Raw genomic sequence first — 17,484 nt, 5'->3', positions numbered from 1 at the left:
CAGAGTCTCAACGTCTTTTTTACATCGTGGTGACCAAAACTGGATGCAGTTATGCCAGATGTGGCCTTACCAAGGCCTTGTAAAATGGTATTAACACTTCACCTGATCTTGATTCTATCCCTCTGTTCACACAGCCTAGAATTGTGTTGGGTTTTTTTGGCAGCTGCAACACACGGCTGGCTCCTATTTAAGGGATTGCATTTAAGGTTGAATTGTCTTTTTTAAAAAATGGAGTTGATGATGAAAATTTTGCCCAGCTACATGGGAAAGTCTGTCACGCGCTATGTTGCTTACACATATTTAAAACCATCTTTTGCATCCTCCCAGCCGAGGAGTCTAGCAAAGCTTCTTTTTTATTTATGTTAAAGCCACAACTTTACTGTGGCTTTAAATTATTTCAAATTTTGGGTTTGTGTGTGTATGTGTGTGTGTGCTAAAGATCACCTTGGGCTTCTTGACTGGTGGATATTTTGCCAAAGCAAGGCAGCCAGGAATGTTTTCCTTCTTGTTCTGCCCATGTCCTGAAACTCTTCAATTCGGAAAGATGCAAGGATTCAACTCCGTCGGAGGAACTCTAGCCATCCAGGTCTCTCCGACCAGCATCTCCTTGGATTTTCCCACGACGCCCCTCGGAGGCGATAAACGGGTTAGAATCCAGAACTGGAACTTTCAGAACGATTTGAAATGAAACAGACCTTTGTCGTCCTTGAATCCTGACTCCCGATCCTTGCCTAGTTCCGACGGGACACAGATGGACGTGCTGCTGACCCCTCGCTTGCATTCATAGGCCGAAGGATGAGAGGTTTGCAGGAAAAAGGCAAACCACGATAAAAAAAAATGCAGACTACTTTCCTGCCTTCTCCAATCCTCTTCATCGTCCTCTCCACCCTGCAGGGTAAAAGTCTGATTAACGGTGAGTCACTTCGACAAACTTAAGAATCTGTCTCCGTGACTATTTTTAATTTCCTCTGTTATTTCTCCCTCTTCCCCCCCCTCTTTTTAAACATGCTGGACTCTAATTTTCCCTTCAAAGGGCTTGTTAAAAATAACGCAGCTGCCTTGGACTACTTATAAATCAATAAAGGCAGGGTAATAAAAAAAATCGAATACCTCAAGTCAGTAAAATAAATTATCATTCATTTCCAGTGCTGTCCCTCTCGTTTTGATTTAGCTTGGCCTTGTTCATGCTCTGGTCCTAATTTGATGTGGGAAAATAGAATACAGAATAACACGCATCATAAATAAACAGAACGCTTGATAAAAAGGGCATAGAGGCTAAAGTTAATTGTTAAAGTTAGTTGCAGGCTAAAACATACGAAGAATGGCTGTGGGACTTGGGTTTGGCTAGTCTAAAGAAAAGAAGAAATAGGGGAGACAGGATAGCAGCATTCCAGTATTTGAGGGGCTACCACAAAGGGGGGGTCACTTTATTCACCAAAGCACCAGAGGGGAGGACAAGAAACAAGGTTGGAAACTGACCAAAGAGAGAAGCAACCTGGAATTAAGGAGAAACTTCCCGACAGTGAGGACAATTAACCAGTGGAACAGCTTGCCACCAGAAATCGTGGGAGCTCCATCACTGGAGGTTTTTAAGAAGAGACTAGACCAGGGGTAGGCAACCTTGGCTCTTTTATGACTCGTGGACTTCAACTCCCAGAATTCCTGAGCCAGTAGCTGGCTCAGGAATTCTGGGAGTTGAAGTCCACGAGTCATAAAAGAGCCAAGGTTGCCTACCCCTGGACTAGACAATCACCTGTCTGAGATGGTGTAGGTTCTCCTGTTTGAGCAGGGGGCTGGACTAGAAGACCTCCAAGGTCCCTTCCAGCTTCTATTCTGTTCTGTTCTGTTCTGTTCTATTCTATTCTATTCTATTCTGTTAGTTAGCTAAAGTTAAAGTTTATTGTTCAGGCACGGTCTCTCGGCCCCGAAGCTGCATATTAGTGTATTCCGGATGGAGTATAGTGTTTTCTCCTCCATTGCTTCTCTGCTCCTTGCTTAGATCCATATAAATACGAATGTGTCCGCCAGAAGATGCCCTGCCACCCAAAAGCCATTTGCCAACTGGACAAACTCTCTTTAGAGTTTTATTGCCGTTGCTTGCCAGGCTACGACGGAGATGGTGTCCATCTTTGCCAAGGCAAGTCCCGCTCATGTCTTTACTTTATGGATCCTTTTAGGTGACCCCTGCAGCTCCCGGGATGGGAACTTCAACTCCCCTAATGCTCCCGGTCATAAGACTGAGGAAGACTCGTTAGTCTTTTGAGCTCTCCAGTCACGTTGAACAGTCATTAAACAAACGGTCGTAAGTCAAGGACCCGCCGTTGATTAGTAACGAACGTCTCCACAAGGCAAGGTGGAGAAAAAGGGACTGAAATACATCCGGCGTGCTGAAAATGTTCAGATTTTACTTTGCTTTTTTAAAATTATTATTATTATTAAAAAAAACCAAATTTCACCTTTCTCTCGGCTCGCAGCCCCGGCCTTCCACCTCACTGTTTCTGACGCTTCCCTTTGTGACGAGATGGGCGAGCAGGTGTGTCTCCTCCACGTGAAAGAGCCGACCGTCACTTTCCGAGTCTCCGTCTCGGCTTCCGCCACCCGCCGTCGGCCCAGCCTGGTCTGGTACAAGTTCTACACTGCGCAGAGCCCGCAGTTCCACAGGTGAAGTTGCTGCGAAAAGCCCGATTTCTTACTGGCTTAATTTGGTTAGACTTTACGGCTCTGCGGACGGCTAAAACACGGGTAAGTGCGAGAGGAGAGGACTTCCCTAAGAAGTTCTCAAGGGACAGATAGTCCTCGCCTTAACGACCGTTCATTTAGTGACCATTCGGAGTTGCCGCAGCGGCGAAAAAAGTGACTGAGGGCCGTTTTCCCACACTTAAGGCCGTTGTGTCACATGATCAAAATTCAGATGCTCGGCAATGGACTCGTACTTACGACGGTTGCAGTGTCCCAGGGTCACGTGGTCCCCTTTTGCCAGAGCAGGGGGGTTGGACTAGATGACCTGCAAGGTCCCTTCCAACTCTGTTATTCTATTCTATTCTATTCTATTCTATTCTATTCTATTATTATTATTAATTTTGGCTGTAAGTCAAGGACCACCTTATACTTCCTTTCTACAGAGCATTTTTTTCTCTTCCTTGCAGCTACCGACGGCGTTTGGGATCTTTTGAAAACAGGACCCTGAGGATAATGGTGGGCCGCCACAGCCGTGTCCTGACCCTCCTGTCGATACAGGATGACGATTTTTACCCCAACCTTTTCTGGGTGGAAGTGAGACGCCATCCCCTGATCCCCAAAACTCTGGGAATTGAAGCTTACGATTTAACCCACTTCCAAACGTTAAACCCTTCTCGACTGAGATTCTATTTTGCCCTGGAGGGAACGTCAATTGGTAAGGCTGAGTGGTGAGAAAGGCAGAGTCTTGCAGCTAGGCAGGGGGAAATCAAAAGCCCAGGTACGGAATAGGGAGCAACTAAGATGATCAAAGGCCTGGAGACCAAAACATAGGAAGAACGGCTGCAGGAATTGGGTTTAGCTAATCTAGAGAAAAGAAGGGGGGACATGATAGCAGTTTTCCAGTATTTGAGGGACTGCCATAAAGAAGAGGAGGATCAACTTATTCTCCAAAGTACCTAAAAGTAGGACAAGGAGTAATGTGTATTTATATCTATATAAATCTCTCTCTCTCTCTCTCTCTCTCTCTCTCTCTCATCTATATCTATCTATCTGTCTGTGTCTGTCTATCTATTTATCTATCTATCTATCATCTATCTCTATATCTACATATCATCTCTGTCTGTCTGTCTGTCTGTCTGTCTGTCTGTCTGTCTATCTATCTATCTATCTATCTATCTATCTATCTATCTATCTATCTATCTATCTATCATTTTCCTCTTTCATTTCTTGTCTTACCTGATTCATTTCCCCGACACGATTCCAATCCACGCAGCCGAACATTGAGACATTTCTTTGTTGCTTCTCCTCTTCCCTCCCTCCCTCACCCCCACCCCCCTTTTTTTTGGAAAAGAGGTTGGACCCTTTTTGGAAGGCGATACAGCGGTCCTGCAGTTACACAAGTACCTGCACCTCTCGCCTTCCAGCTTCGTCAAGTGGATCCAGGAACCCCGTCCACTGACCTTGCTGGATAACCAAGCCGTGGTCATCGCCGAGGACGTTGAAAAGATGGAGATCAGCGGATTAACGTAGGGTGGCTTGCTTGCTTGCTGTCTGCCTGTATGTTAAGAACTGGGTTAGCGCATTAGTCCCCTGTAGGAAAAAGAATTGCAAAGGGGCAGGGGGAAACCTACTTGCCTTCCTGAACCTAACCAGCCTCTGCAGCTGCTCTCTCTAGAACAAAAGCCATCCACGGACAGATAGAAGTAAACCACGTTTACACGCCATTTAGAAGAGGCAGCAAAAAGCTAAGAAGGCGACAAAAAAAGATCAGCGCACATCCCTCCCGGCGGCCAACACACTGGAGGGACTAGCCCCATACAAACAAACAAGCAGAACACAATAATTTGGTTTGTTTGTTTGTTTATTCATCCAATGAAGCTTTTCCCTCTCAGCATTGGCCAGTATTTGCTGTGTTTTCTTTACTGTCCATCCTGCAGGGAATCTAACTTTGGTTACATCCGAGCCCTGGTTTACGATTTTCACTCTGAGGTCCCTGGACGTGTTTTGGTGGCTGAGAGACTCTTCTTAATAAAGAAAGGTGAAGGGTCGTTCTCTGTCTCTTTTAATGAACGGACAGCGTCCATATTTAATAATAATAATAATAATAGTAGTAGTAGTAGTAGTAGTAGTAGTAGTAGTAGTAGTAGTAGTAGTAATGAGAAGAAGGAAGGAAGGAAAGAAGAGGAGGAGGAGGAGGAAGAAGAATAAGTTGGAAGGGACCTCAGAGGTCATTTAGTCCAACCCCCTGCTCAGGCAGGAAACCCTATACCATTTCAGACAAATACATTTTGTCCAATTTGACTGTAATTCTGATTTGAGGCTCCATTGCAACCGGACGTGCTTCTTTTCAGACGTCAGCAAAACCTGCCAGGGAAGCCGAGAAGAAAGGGACTGCCGTTGCAATCCGGGATTCGAAGGAAGTGGTGTGCATTGTGTCGGTAACTTTTGAGCTTTGCTTTTTGTAGCTGTGCGTGTGCGTGTGCGCGTGCCTGTCTGTTAGCATTTGCGAGAATGGAAATCTACCCCCCACCCCCAACAGTGGTTAGCGAAGTGGGTTTTGTATACGAAAAGGGTATTTTGTAACCGAAAAAGGTATTTTTTGGTATTGGAATCCGTGGATTTTGTGTCCTGCACGGAAAAGACTGGGTTTGTGTGAACTGGCCTGTCCAGTTTGTCTTCTCTGCTTTTGATTTGGGGAGTTGATGGTGACAGTCTGGAAATAAACATAAACAGAAGCTGATGCTGGCTGGTTATAAAAAGTGTAATTTTTCTTCTTTTTCTCTCCTTCCTTCCTTCCTTCCTTCCTTCCTTCCTTCCTTCCTTCCTTCCTTCCTTCCTTCCTTCCTTCCTTCCTTCCTTCTCCTTCCTTCCTTCTCCTTCCCTTTTCCCATCCCTCCCTCCCTTCCCATCCCTTCTTTTTCCCTTTCCCCTTCCCTCTTCTCCTTCCCTTCTCCTTTTTCCCCTTTCTTCCTTTCCTGCTTTCCTTATCCCTTCTCCTTCACTCCTCTTCCTCCTCCTCCTCCTTTCCTTCCAAAAGACATCAACGAGTGCCAGAGAAAAACCGCCACACCGTGCCTAGCCGAGGCCAAGTGCCTCAACACCTATGGATCGTATTCCTGCCACTGCCCGCAGGGCTTAGAAGGGGACGGCCTGCTCAGCTGTGTAGGTAGGGGAGATGCTTCCTTGCCAGAGGACGTTTCCAGGAGTTTGGGAAGCATAGCTTTCCCATACGGGCTGCGCCTTGCTGCGGAAGGGATAAAATGCTCCAGAAGAAAGCAGTGAAACTTCGGAGGCAAACTCCTCCAAAAAGAGGTTCTCACGATCCTCGGGATGGTCACCCTCTCCGTGAAGACCCCGTTCTCAAATCCCGCCCTTGAGACAATCCAGACCAGGGTTTCTCAACTTTGGGGAGAAGCCTGGAGATGGCTGTGACCTTGAACCGCTTCGCTGGCTCTGCTTGATTTCATTTCTGATTTTTTTTTCCCTTTCTCAGACATCGACGAATGTACGCGAGGCACCCACGGCTGCAACCAAGACGCGTTGTGTTTGAACACCCTGGGCTCCTACATTTGTGCCTGCCGCAGTGGCTTTGTGGGGGACGGCTTGCGCTGCACAGGTGGGACACACACCCACGTTTACACATCGGGTGTAAATTTCTGCAGGTTGGGGAAAATTTGCCCTGGAAAGGACCAAAAGCTCTAAGCATGTACCTCCTAGCAAGGTGCAATCTACACTTCATTTGGCGCTGAAAAAAGTCACCCATGAACCTTTTTCCCACTTGCAGCAGTATCCCCGTGTTCACACCATCCAAATCCACACGCTGACTCCCATGTAGGACAATAATGCTTGGAAACGGGCTCCTATTTATGACAGTCGCAAGGGTCCCGCGATCCCCTTTGGTGGCCTTTTGCCATCCGCGGGGAAGCCAGGGTTCACTTAACAACCACGGGGGATGCGTTTAAGCGCCGTGGCGGGAGAAGTTGTGAAAAAAAGCCAGGCAAAAGCCGCTTATCCGACGTCCCCTTTAGCAACGGAAACTTTGGCCAGTGGGATGATTCTTTTAGGGACTAAACACACTGCGCAAACATTTTGGCTCAATCCTTAGGGCGGGGAGAGCTTCGGAGAGGCCAGCAAAACGGGCTTGTTTTGAAAAAGAAGTCCCAAAAGAAAGAAAAAAAAGACAGATAAGAAAAGAGCTCCTGAAAGAAGCGGCAAGGTATATTTGCTCACAAAATACTGTATTTTCTCCTCTCCCACCTAGCCAAGAGCGCCTGGTCTCCGTGGTCCCCGTGGTCCCCCTGCTCCGTCACTTGTGGCTTCCAAAGCCAGATGCGCATCCGCGAGTGCGCTCACGTGGAAAGCGGGATGCGCTGCCTAGGGCCTTCGTCTGACCTCCGACTCTGCCTCGGCCTGCATCCTTGCCCTGGTAAGTCCAAATCTCACGTAACCAACGGAAAGTTTGGACCCTGTTAACGGTCGTAAGTTGAGGACTGCCTGTATGTCCTGTTTTGTCTCTGCTTCTGTCTCCCTTTTGCCTCAGCGGATGGCAGGTGGTCTGTGTGGTCCCCCTGGTCACCGTGCCTGGAGACGTGTTCGGGGGTCAAGAAACGGGTCCGGCTCTGTGACAGCCCTCGTCCTTCCAGAGGAGGCCTCCCTTGCGAAGGGGAGAAGGAGCAACTCGGATTATGCCACCTGAGCCACTGTGCCGGTATTTGATGAGGACTAGCAACCCGCAAGTCATTGGGTCATAGTTTTCAGGGATAGTTCCTTCCCGGATTCCTCCGTTCCTTCAGCAGTGAAGGAGCTTCTAATGAACTTGAAAAGTGCTTTAGAATTCAGAGATGATGATAATATAATAATGATGATGATGATGGAGTTGGAAGGGACCTTGGAGGTCTTCTAGCCTAACCCCCTTCTCAGGGAGGAAACACTATAGCATTTCAATCAATCAGTCAATCAGAACAGAACCGGAAGGGACTTCGGAGGTCTTCTAGTCCAACCCCCTGCTCCAGCAGGAGACCCTGGACCATTTCAATCAATCGATTAATCAATAAGAATAGAGCTGGAAGGGACCTCAAAGGTCTTCTAGTCCAACCCCCTGCTCAGGCAGAAAAAAATGTACCATTTCAATCAATCAATCAGAATAAGAGCTGGAAGGGACCTCGGAGGTCTTCTAGTCCAACCCCCTGCTCAGGCAGGAAACCCTATCCTATTTCAACCCCCCACCCGTGTTGTGGGATTCACAACTCCATCATTCCTCGCCACGCTGTGCAAGAGTCTGAAAGCCGACATCCGGAGACTTGCAGCTTTTTTCAAGCAACGTCTCAAGAGGTGAAACCATGGTTTGTTCTCTGCCTTAGTGGACGGAGCGTGGTCTCCCTGGGCAGCGTGGACACCCTGCCCCGTCTCCTGCGGGTTAGGAGTCGTGCGGCGGTCTCGGCAGTGCAACAAGCCATCCCCGAAACACGGAGGGAGGAACTGCAGCGGTCACAGCTATGAAGAAGGCACGTGTGGTTTTCCGGTGAGCGACACCCCCCCTACAAGTACCACTAAGACCCTCCTCCCCCGTTCTTGACCCAAACAGACTGAGAAGACCATTTGATCCACCTTCTCTGAGCTTGGAAGCTGATCCGGCTCATAATGCTTGGATGGGAGGCCACACGGTGATCTACGATTGTAGCCTAGATGGAAAAATTCAACATCCCGGAAGAAAGCGGTGGTGATCCTCAGCTGGAAGGAGATTGAGGTTGAGATGGAGAAGCGTGGCAGTTTTCCATTCCAATTTCCACTTTTAGCCCGTTCCTCCTTTTTTGTAGGGTTTTTTTTTTCTAAATTCACACATAATCACAACGCCCTTTCCTTCCCTCAAAGCGTTTTTTGCATTTTCAAAGCTCATTTTTTTCAACCCCTTAAACAGGACCTCTCTAAATCATGGGCATTTTTAGCATGACAGAAACTATTTAAAGGAAACCCAGCACGTCCAATTTCCACTGTTAAAAAATAATAAAAATTCAATTTTGCGAAACGCCCACTGATGTGAATTCACTCTCTCGGTGCTTATTTCTGGCTTTTTTTTTTCTCCCCCTAAATTTTGCTTGCAGGAAGCGCTCTGCAGATTCCTAACCAAGCCTTCTGGATCCCTCATACCTGGCAAACCGATTCGGTAAAAATGAAAGCCAGACCCCCAAAAGTAAGCATTTTGCTCAAAAAACCCCACAAATAACGTCAGAAAGAAGCCTTGCAGGAAATCACACCTGGCCTGGAGGATTACCTGGGAAGAGTCTCAAGGCATCAAAATAAAGGGTAGGTTTGCAAGCAGACCTGGGTGCAAAGAACTGCTTTGGAAGATACTGCTTTTAAAATTGCCTTTAATTAAGTGATAATCAGCTCCTGGCATTGTGGGAGGTATCATGAATAGTGGATGGATTTCGCCAAGGTTTAGATGCAATGTTTTGGAACTGCGAGAGGTTTTCCAGCAGGATGGGACCTGTAGTTGTGGGGGCAGCAATCAGAGGCTGAGAAATGGATGGTGAAGGTCTTTGGGTACCCCCACCCCAACTATGAGCAGCAAAAGATTAAAAACTGGATGAAGACTGTGATTAAAATGTAACGGCCGTTGGATCAACGCCTTCTTCCTTTTGGACGAGCGGTGCCTGTTTTTTAGTTTTATTTGCATCCCTTTTTCCAAGAGAGATGCCATTAAATTCTCCTTCCACTCCTGCATGTAGTAAGTTAGCTCCTAGATACCTTTTTTTTTAAAATGTTTGGATGAAGTAATTCCTCAGAAGACTCTTAGGCCTGCTTGATTTAAAGTTTTGAAAATAAAATAAAATAATTTGATTTGGGGCCAGCTTACCTCCACTTGGATTCTCTGGGCTGTTTTGACTACATTTACCATCCTTCATTTCCCAGTAGGGAACGATGGGCTGCGGTTGAAAACAGCGTCTCAGCCTTAGCTGCTTAAAGATGTACAGACTTCAACTGGCTAGGGAATTCTGGGAGTTTAAAGCCCAAACATATTGGCTGGGGGATTCTGGGAGTCGAAGTCCACCCGTCTTAATGTTGCTAAGGCTGCCAAATACTGCTTTTAAAACCCTTGGAAAGAAGAGCGTTAAACAGTGTTCATACAGTATTTTGGCGACAGAAGAGTCAGAGATATTTCCTTAAGGAACATGAAAAAAACAAAATAGCATGAAGAAATCCATTTACACAAAAGGGATTTCCCCCCCCCCCCTATAGAGGGGGAAAAAGCCAACATTTGAAATACATTTATTGTATTACCAAAAGGGAAAAAAACTTATAAAAATAAGATTTTTTGTTTGTTTGTTTTTTGTTCCTCAAAAAGATCATGACAGCAAAGCAAACATGTTTTGACAATTTAGGAGAAAAGGGGAACCAATTCTGTCTGTTTCGTGGCGTCCCAGTCAGATCCCCTAAACTGAGGCCAGCATTGTTGTCTGAATGATCCCAACAGGGAGAGAGAGAGAGGCAGGCAGACGTCGGCTGATTATTTGCTGTGTCCCGAGCCAGACCCCCCCTCCCAAAGCAGGGGTCTTCAGACCTGGACCCTTTTATGACTCGTGGACTTCAACTCCCAGAATCTCTCAGCCAGGCGACTAAGCCATGTCCATCTTAAAATAGCTTACACAAACCTTACAACAATGGTTAAATACAGTTATGTACAGTGTATGTTTGCTCGAGGAGATGAAAGGGTGAACCTAACTAATACAAACGTCACTTGGGGTTTCTTGACCGAGTTACAAACAGCTTTTTTTTTCCCCTCCCCACTCCACGTAGCACTGTAGAAAAACAAAACACTTTTTGGCAGTCCGTCAAGGGAAGGAATGGGGTCCGCGGAGGTTGGTACCCCTCGTTTCTAGATCCTTTACAACCAAAGGGGGGAATCGAGGAGCGATGACCCCCTTTACACTGGAGGATGCTTAAGGAACGAAACCAGGGCATCCTCTCCTCGTGGACGCAAAATGGACAGCGAGGTTTTTTTCAGGAAATTCGAATGGTAAGTTTTCACCGATTTCCGTTTTCCTTTTCTTTCCGATGAGTTGCGTTTTTTTGCGCAAAAGGCAAGACGATCTTGGCGGTGGTAGACAACGTACGGAAGTGGGCCCGCCGAAGTCCACACCACAACCTCTGCGAAATACTTTTGGTGGCTTAGGTCTCTCGGGCCAAATCTAGGGGTCCACAGGCCGTCCGTCTGCAGCAGACCACCTATTCACCCACTCACCCAATGGTGGGATTCAGCCGGTTCGCACCACTTCGGCAGAACCGGTCGCTAATTTTTGGTTGCCCAGGCCCAGAATGGACTCCCGGAAGCGGCATCCACGGAGACAACCGGTTGTTCACCTATTTGAATCCCACCACTGCACTCGCCCCACCCCCAGCCCTTCAGTTGATTTCCCCCTCCAGAAATTCCTCTTTGATGGACTGTTTCCGGGATTTGCAATCCGGCAGGTCGAAGCCAAAGTCCGCCCACTCGTCGGATCCGCTGCGGTTGGGGATGGTGATGGTGTGGCGGACGCGGAAATGCACGGCTTCCATGACGCGCTGCCGCTGCAGCTCTCCGGAGGTCCCGATGGAGATGGTGGCGGCGTTGCTGCTGGAACGGATGAGCGGCTGCGGGCTGCCGTACTCGTGGCTCTGCTTGAAATCTTGGAGGCCTCTCCAGATGACCATGCGGTACTGCTCTGGGATCTTCAGGGCGGCGAGATCCTGCGAAGAAACAAGAGGTGTCGGGATCGACTCTGAAGAACAGAGCTCCCCCCCCCCCGTGGGGTCCTGGGTGCTCGGCGAGCTGGGTGGGTTTCCCTGCAGACGTTTCGTGACCCAGCTAGGTAACATTATCAGGGCTAGAAGGGAATGGGTGTTGTGGAGAGAAGCAGGAGGAGGAGGAGCTGGGAAAGTTGAAGGAGAAGAAGGAGGAGGAGAAAGAAAGGAAGGAAGGGAGGGAGGGAGGAAGGAAGGGGAAGAGGAAGAGGAGAAAGAGGAAGACTGTAGAGTCCATGGTTCTTGGTGAGCTTGGGTTTTTTGCAGACATTTCATTACCATACTGGCTAACATCATCAGTGATGATGCACTGATGATGTTACCTGGTTTGTTAATAAAATGTTTGCAAAAAACCCACCAAGTTTCTTCTCCATCTCCTCCTCTTCCTCCTCCTCCTCCTCCTCCACCTCCACCTCCACTCCCTAGCAGCAATGATGTTACATAGTTTGGTGATGAAACGTCTGCAAGAAAACCACCAAGCTCAGAGGACCCCACAGTTCAACCCCCAGCCACAAATATCCTGTTCAAGAATATTGGCCAGAAATAAAAAGAAAGCAAACAAAAAGGCCCTCCCAGCTTTTTCCATCTGCAAAACAATCTCCAAAGTTATTCTCCAGCCTCCTGACCACCAGAGCTGCTTTCACTGTGGGGGGGGGGGGAAGGGGCAAGGAGAAGGAAGATGTTGGAAAAAAATGGAAACAGAGTGCAGGGGAGAGTCAGTTTCATTGGGAAGGCAGCCTGTATTCCCGTTTGCAACCGGGTACTCCTTTAGTTTTTGCAAAATGCACTAGTCCTTAACGTGGGGAGGGCGGAGGCCCCAGATGGCGTTAAGGGACCATTGGAAAGGGAAATAAATGGGTTGCGTTGATTCCTCTGTGCTCCCCCCCCCTCCCACCAGCAGGAAACCTTTTGAAAAAGTGCATTTACCTCCAAGGTCAAATTCTGCAGGTGATACAGGGTCTGTAAGCCTTGGGAAGTGAAGTAGTCAATGCAGTTTGAGCAGCCCAGCCCTGTTAGGAAACTGCAAGGGAAAGAAGAGAGAAAAACACAGCGTATATTTATATAGAACGGAATAGAATACGGCAACAGAGTTGGAAGGGACCTTGGAGGTCATCTAGTCCAACCCCCTGCTCAAGAAGGAAGCTCTGTAGCATTTCAGACAGGTCCAGTCTCTTCTTGAAAATATATTCTCATATATGTTTATATAGAATAGAATAGAATAGAATAGAATAGAATAGAATAGAATAGAATAGAATAGAATAGAATAGAATAGAATAGAATAATAATAGAATAATTAGAATAGAATAGACTAAGAAATAGAATAGAATAGAATAGAATAGAATAGAATAGAATAGAATAGAATAGAATAGAATAACTGAGTTGGAAGGGACCTCAGAGGTCTTCTAGTCCAACCCCATACCAGGATTATTCAACCTTGGCATGGCTGGCTGGGGGAATTCTGGGAGTCAAAGTCCACAAGTCTTAAAGTTGTCACACCTGGGACATCATTGGGATCCCATCCCTGGATTAACAGAAGTTAAAACAGACAAGAGAGGCTCCCCCCCCCCTCCACAACTACCCATGGTGCCCCTACCTGACAAGGCTGGGGTCTGGGTTGTAAGGTGGGGGGGGAGTGCAGTGCGAGCTGGAGACCATCGGCTGTGAGTTGTGCGCCCCGTTCATCTCTCCGTTGGACTGCATGGTGTGACTGTTGAGCATCGTTGGGCCTAAGATCCGGAAAAGGAAACACGGCCGGTGAGTTTACAAATCCCTTTTTCCTTTGTAATTATGGAGGCATTCGCTCAAATGTTGGTTACACGCTTCACCAAGGAAAATTTGGGCTCGGTTCCCTGGGATCCTGAGCGTGGCAGGCGGGTGAAACAAGTCATGAGGACACCTTTGGGTGGGTGGGTGGGGGGTCTTACCCATAGGCCCAAGATTTGGCCCCACGCCAGGCCCCTGCTGCAGAGGCTGTCCCACCAGCTGGTTCACGGATGGTAGTTTGTTGATCCCTCCTGGATGAAGCTTATTCATCGGGGACAAGACTGGGCCGTAGGACGATGGAGAATGGAGGTGGGTCCTGTGGGCAAAGGGAGCAGAGAGTGAGCCCAAGACATGGCAGGGGGTGCCCTCCTTCCGGCTGGGCCAAGGGGGTGCCCTCCATCTTGGTTGCCCTCCATCTCCAAAAGCCAACGGAGAACCTTGGAGTTGCATTTAAGCCAGGATTGTGGGCAACTGATTTTCCCAAGTGGGCCACATGGGGGCGCCAGTTGGCTGAAGGTTCTCCTGCCCACTGCAGCTGGGTGGTTTTCTTGCAGACGTTTCATGACCCAACTAGGGAACATCATCAGTGCTAGAAGGGACAGGAGGAGGAGGAAGAGGAGGAGGAGGAAAGTGTTGAGAAGGGAAAGGGGGGGTCCGCGCGGGACTCACTGGCGCTGCAGAAACTGCTGCTGCTGCTGTCGGTAGGAATCGACCAGCTGTTGGGGAACCAGCTCCACCAGTTCCAAACTTTCCTTGATCTTCATCAACATCTCGAAATTTTCCCGACCTCGGACCTAAGCAAAGGAGAACCAACGGGGGGACCGTTCGGATCCAAAGGAGGCCGTTTTTATCGCGAATCTAGCTCTGCTTTGCCGCCTTTGGGACTACAGCTCCCATCTGCCTTGCGCCGGTGATTGGAAAGACTGGGGGGGGGGGTCAGAGATGAAATTATCTGGAATGAAGTGCGGAGTCCCCAAACTCATGTTCCGTAACCTGCAAATATTTCTAATTTTCTGTGTTGTTTTTTTTAATTGTAAGAAATCGGCTGCAAAGTTTTTTTAAAAAAAATTATATAAAAAAAGCACAAATAATGGGAATATGGTTGTTGGGTTTTTTTGCAGCAAATTTACTACTTACAGGCACATAATACGTTTCCTCCTCGCCGTGCCTCCGTTTCTTAACCCCGGCCCCCAGCGCCGGGATACTTTGCGGACTCTGTTTGAAAGCTGGGAAGAATCATAGCATCACAGAATGGAAGGGACCCTCGGAGGCCATCTAGTCCAACCCCATCCTGAGGGCCAGGAATCCAAATTAAAGCTTGGAATCCTAGAAGGGAAGGGAACGTGGAGATCATCCAGTCCTACCCGTGCCCAGGAATTCAAACTAAAACATAGAACCGTAGAATGGAAAGGAAATTTGAGGGGCAGGAATTGGACAATTCGGTGTCCTGGGAGATTCACCCTCTTACTAAACTGATGCCTCGTCCCCCGTGATGGAACTCCATCTCCCATCTGCCTAACCAGCCTCAGAGGGTCGGGACCCCAATCCAAGGACTCACTCCTCTTGTTGGGGTTTCCGTTCTTGGCGACGTTTTCGTTTAGGGCTTGCTGTTCTCGGAAGTGATCCTCGTCGGCTTTCCGGTCTCGTCCAGGACAGGCGCAGATCCGGCCTTCGAAAGATCGACGGCCCAAGACTTGTCCACTACGGGGGGGAAAAAATGGTAAAATTCTCACGGAGTGGGCTGGGGTCCCCAAATTCTATAAGTTCTGGTTTCCTAAAACAAACAAACAAAAAACCCCAGCAGGACCAGCAAAGATTCATTTCTGGGAATCTCTCTGCATCAACTCCCGTTTCAAACTGGGCATTCGTTCACGGTGCTGGGTTCTAATCTAAACAACAACCCGGCAGAGCGGGACTCCGAAGGAGCATCGAACGCACGCACACGACCAAACTCACTCTCTCGTCTCCAGGGTGATGATGATTAAAATCGGTCTCCGGTTCATGCCTCCCACGCAGCTGCTGTTACACATGAAGTTGTACAGGATGGTGGTGAATTCGGTCCCCACCTTGGCGAGACAAAAAAAAAAAAAATGAAATTTCTTTCGGTTACAAAAATATGAGAAGTAGTAAAATCTGAGTGAGGTTTGACTCACAACGAGACGGGCACCCGCATAAGCGTTCTGGGCAACATCACGCAAGAAAAATGACCCTGGCTATCTTGCAGGTGGCTTTTTTCCACCTCCCAGTCTCCCTTCCAACTTGTAACCTAGCCTGACGCTGCTTAGCTTGCAGCCAGGTTCTTCCCCTTTTAAAGGAGACCCTGAGGACTTGTCTGCAGTTTCTCAGTTGGCCACCAGATGGCGGCAGTTCTAGCTAACCTTTATTCCTGCCTGCAAAACAATCAACTCCGCCAATGAAAATTAAGCCCGTAATGGAAATTTTGGCTCAACAGCGGAAGGCAAAGAAAAACCTCCTTAGTTTGCAAGAATAATTTCTTGAAAGCACCTCTTTCCAGGCCAAGAGCAATGCCAGGCCTTTTTTTTTTTTTTTTGCTAACCTTCAAGAGGACTAGCGCCTTTGGCAGCCCATCGAGGGGCAAAGAGCAAAGCAAAGCACCCCACAAATTTCTAGAGCAGACACGTCACCTGGGGGGACTCGTAAGGGACCATGACGCTCTGCCTTCCGGTCACGGGGTCATCGACATACTGGGAGAGATTGTTGCCTTCCACGCGGATTAAGTGGCTGGCGGGCGCCGAGAGGCCTAGAGAGACAGAAGGCTGTTTTATGGCAAAAGTCGCAGATGGGGGCAAGAGCTGCGTTTGAGATCAGGAGGAAGATCGCACCGTCGTTGAAGTCACGGCCGAGCTCGTGGTTCGGGCACCGTTTGACCACTTCAGTTACGTGTTCGGCCTTCTTGTACACGGGCATGGCTCGGATGACCGTCCCGGGCGGAGGCGGCGTGGACACCTTAATCTGGATTGGACACGTCTTCGCAATTTGACAGTAGAGTTTCTTCAGCAAAGGGGAATACTGGGGATCGGAAATAAATCAAATGAACAAATTAATCCAAATAAAACTCCCGCAAATCAAGTGAGGCACGAAAGGTCCTAAGATGGGGCAAAACAAATGTCTCACTTAGCAACATTAATTTTGGGCTCAATCGTGGCCATAATTTGAGGACCGCCCGTATGATTTGCCAGCCTGAAAATTTGTGTTGGTTCTTGTGTGTCATTTTTTTTGCTTCGGCGTGCGCAATTTTAAATTTCGGGCTGGCATTGAAGCCATTTGGTCATTAAAAACAGCCATGGCACCACTTCAAGTCATTGCAACTCCAAAGGGCCGCCCTTGAGTGCCTTTGCCACGCACTGAGCGGTTTGGAGATGTTCCATGTTTCTAGTCCTCAGTGCTAAAAGTCCGTGCTTCGAGTCCTCAGCGCTAAACTTGGCAAGTGGGCTTGGAAAGTGCCTACCCAAAAAGCATATTTCGGTTCTGCCCTCCTTTCAAAAGGTAATATTCCGTGGGCGTGCTTCAAAGAAGGCGCAAGAGGGATGAATTTTGGATTGTTTTGGATGGAATGCAGGTAATTCAGCAGAGGAAATTGGGCGGTTCTCCGGGGCAAAATTTTAAATTCGCAGGCTGCTTTCCAAGGACAATTTTCCAGGCTTTAAAAAAAAAAAAAGTCTCCTTAGGATGATTATCAGTTAAGCTCTCGCTGTAGGCAGACTGCGGGGGAAAATCCAACCCCTCTTTTCCTACTTCATCCGAACGTCGCCTCTGTGCCAACCTGGATTTACTCCCGTCAACCTGTCAAAACGCCGCCTTAGCGCATCACATCTGGAATAATTGCTATCCGAAAGCTTAATTATCGGCTCATCGTTTCTAAACCCGAGTTCCTTTTCAGTTCAGGCGTTCTTGTTGGGTTTTTTTTTTGCAAAGCCAAAAGTTGACTCGAAGGTTTTGCCGCTCGGTGAAAAGCCGTGTCTTGCGTTCGAAACGCTTCTCAAAGTAGCGTTTGTAGCACACACACTAGACGGGCAGCTACATAGCTTGAACGAATAAAATCAAAATACAGGGAGTCCTTGACTTAACAACCGTTCGTTTAGTGACCATTCCAAATTAGAGCAGCACTGGGAAATGTAACTTATGACTGCTCCTCACACTTATGACCGCGGCAGCGTCCCCGTGGTCAGTGATCAAAATTTGGATGTTTGGCAGCTGACTCATAGTTGTGACGGTTGCAGCGTCCCGGGATCACGTGAT

General features: G+C 48.0%; 2 protein-coding genes across 10 annotated transcripts in view; one reads left to right on the top strand and one right to left on the bottom strand.

The window, feature by feature from the left end:
• Positions 1–111: 111 nt before the first annotated feature.
• Positions 112–11,268, top strand: LOC120319161. 5 transcript variants are annotated; one of them, XR_005559691.1, is made up of 14 exons: positions 112–913; positions 2,000–2,137; positions 2,475–2,661; positions 3,147–3,394; positions 4,031–4,205; positions 4,617–4,717; positions 5,031–5,117; positions 5,717–5,845; positions 6,173–6,295; positions 6,941–7,105; positions 7,220–7,387; positions 8,040–8,200; positions 8,781–8,982; positions 11,149–11,268. XR_005559691.1 is itself a non-coding variant. In XM_039367665.1 (13 exons), the coding sequence occupies exons 1-13, from the start codon at positions 838–840 to the stop codon at positions 8,844–8,846; spliced, it is 1,809 nt and encodes a 602-aa protein (XP_039223599.1). In that variant the 5' UTR covers positions 112–837; the 3' UTR covers positions 8,847–10,662. The 5 variants fall into 5 exon arrangements, 4 of the variants coding, with proteins under 4 accessions (XP_039223599.1, XP_039223596.1, XP_039223595.1 ...); XM_039367665.1 differs by lacking the exon at positions 11,149–11,268 and having other exon boundaries at positions 5,031–5,102; positions 8,781–10,662; XM_039367662.1 differs by lacking the exon at positions 11,149–11,268 and having other exon boundaries at positions 7,223–7,387; positions 8,781–10,662.
• The window catches only part of TP73 (tumor protein p73), a 28,845-nt gene continuing 22,443 nt past the window's right edge, over positions 11,083–17,484 (bottom strand). For all 5 annotated transcript variants that reach the window (XM_039367660.1, XM_039367656.1, XM_039367657.1 and 2 more), the window contains 10 exons: positions 16,068–16,254; positions 15,870–15,985; positions 15,181–15,290; positions 14,783–14,925; positions 14,362–14,450; positions 13,894–14,018; positions 13,386–13,540; positions 13,055–13,187; positions 12,388–12,481; positions 11,083–11,406 (listed from right to left, as the gene is read on the bottom strand). In XM_039367660.1, the coding sequence (XP_039223594.1) occupies positions 11,083–11,406; positions 12,388–12,481; positions 13,055–13,187; positions 13,386–13,540; positions 13,894–14,018; positions 14,362–14,450; positions 14,783–14,925; positions 15,181–15,290; positions 15,870–15,985; positions 16,068–16,254 (1,476 nt within the window). The remainder of the gene's footprint in view (positions 11,407–12,387; positions 12,482–13,054; positions 13,188–13,385; positions 13,541–13,893; positions 14,019–14,361; positions 14,451–14,782; positions 14,926–15,180; positions 15,291–15,869; positions 15,986–16,067; positions 16,255–17,484) is intronic.

Source organism: Crotalus tigris, unplaced genomic scaffold, assembly GCF_016545835.1.
Source record: "Crotalus tigris isolate CLP2741 ecotype Arizona unplaced genomic scaffold, ASM1654583v1 scf7180000020588.15403103151:6194809, whole genome shotgun sequence".
Lineage (NCBI taxonomy): Eukaryota > Metazoa > Chordata > Lepidosauria > Squamata > Viperidae > Crotalus > Crotalus tigris.
This window is presented reverse-complemented; position numbering and strand designations above follow the sequence as displayed.

What these genes read in the sequence shown, in the direction of transcription:
- LOC120319161 (XM_039367661.1), top strand. Translation starts at nt 838, where the DNA reads ATGCAGACTACTTTCCTGCCTTCTCCAATCCTCTTCATCGTCCTCTCC. An exon ending in ACTCTTCTTAATAAAGAAAG is followed by an intron (nt 4,718 to 5,030) that starts GTGAAGGGTCGT and finishes GCTTCTTTTCAG; the next exon opens with ACGTCAGCAAAACCTGCCAG. An exon ending in AAGGCACGTGTGGTTTTCCG is followed by an intron (nt 8,201 to 8,780) that starts GTGAGCGACACC and finishes TTTTGCTTGCAG; the next exon opens with GAAGCGCTCTGCAGATTCCT.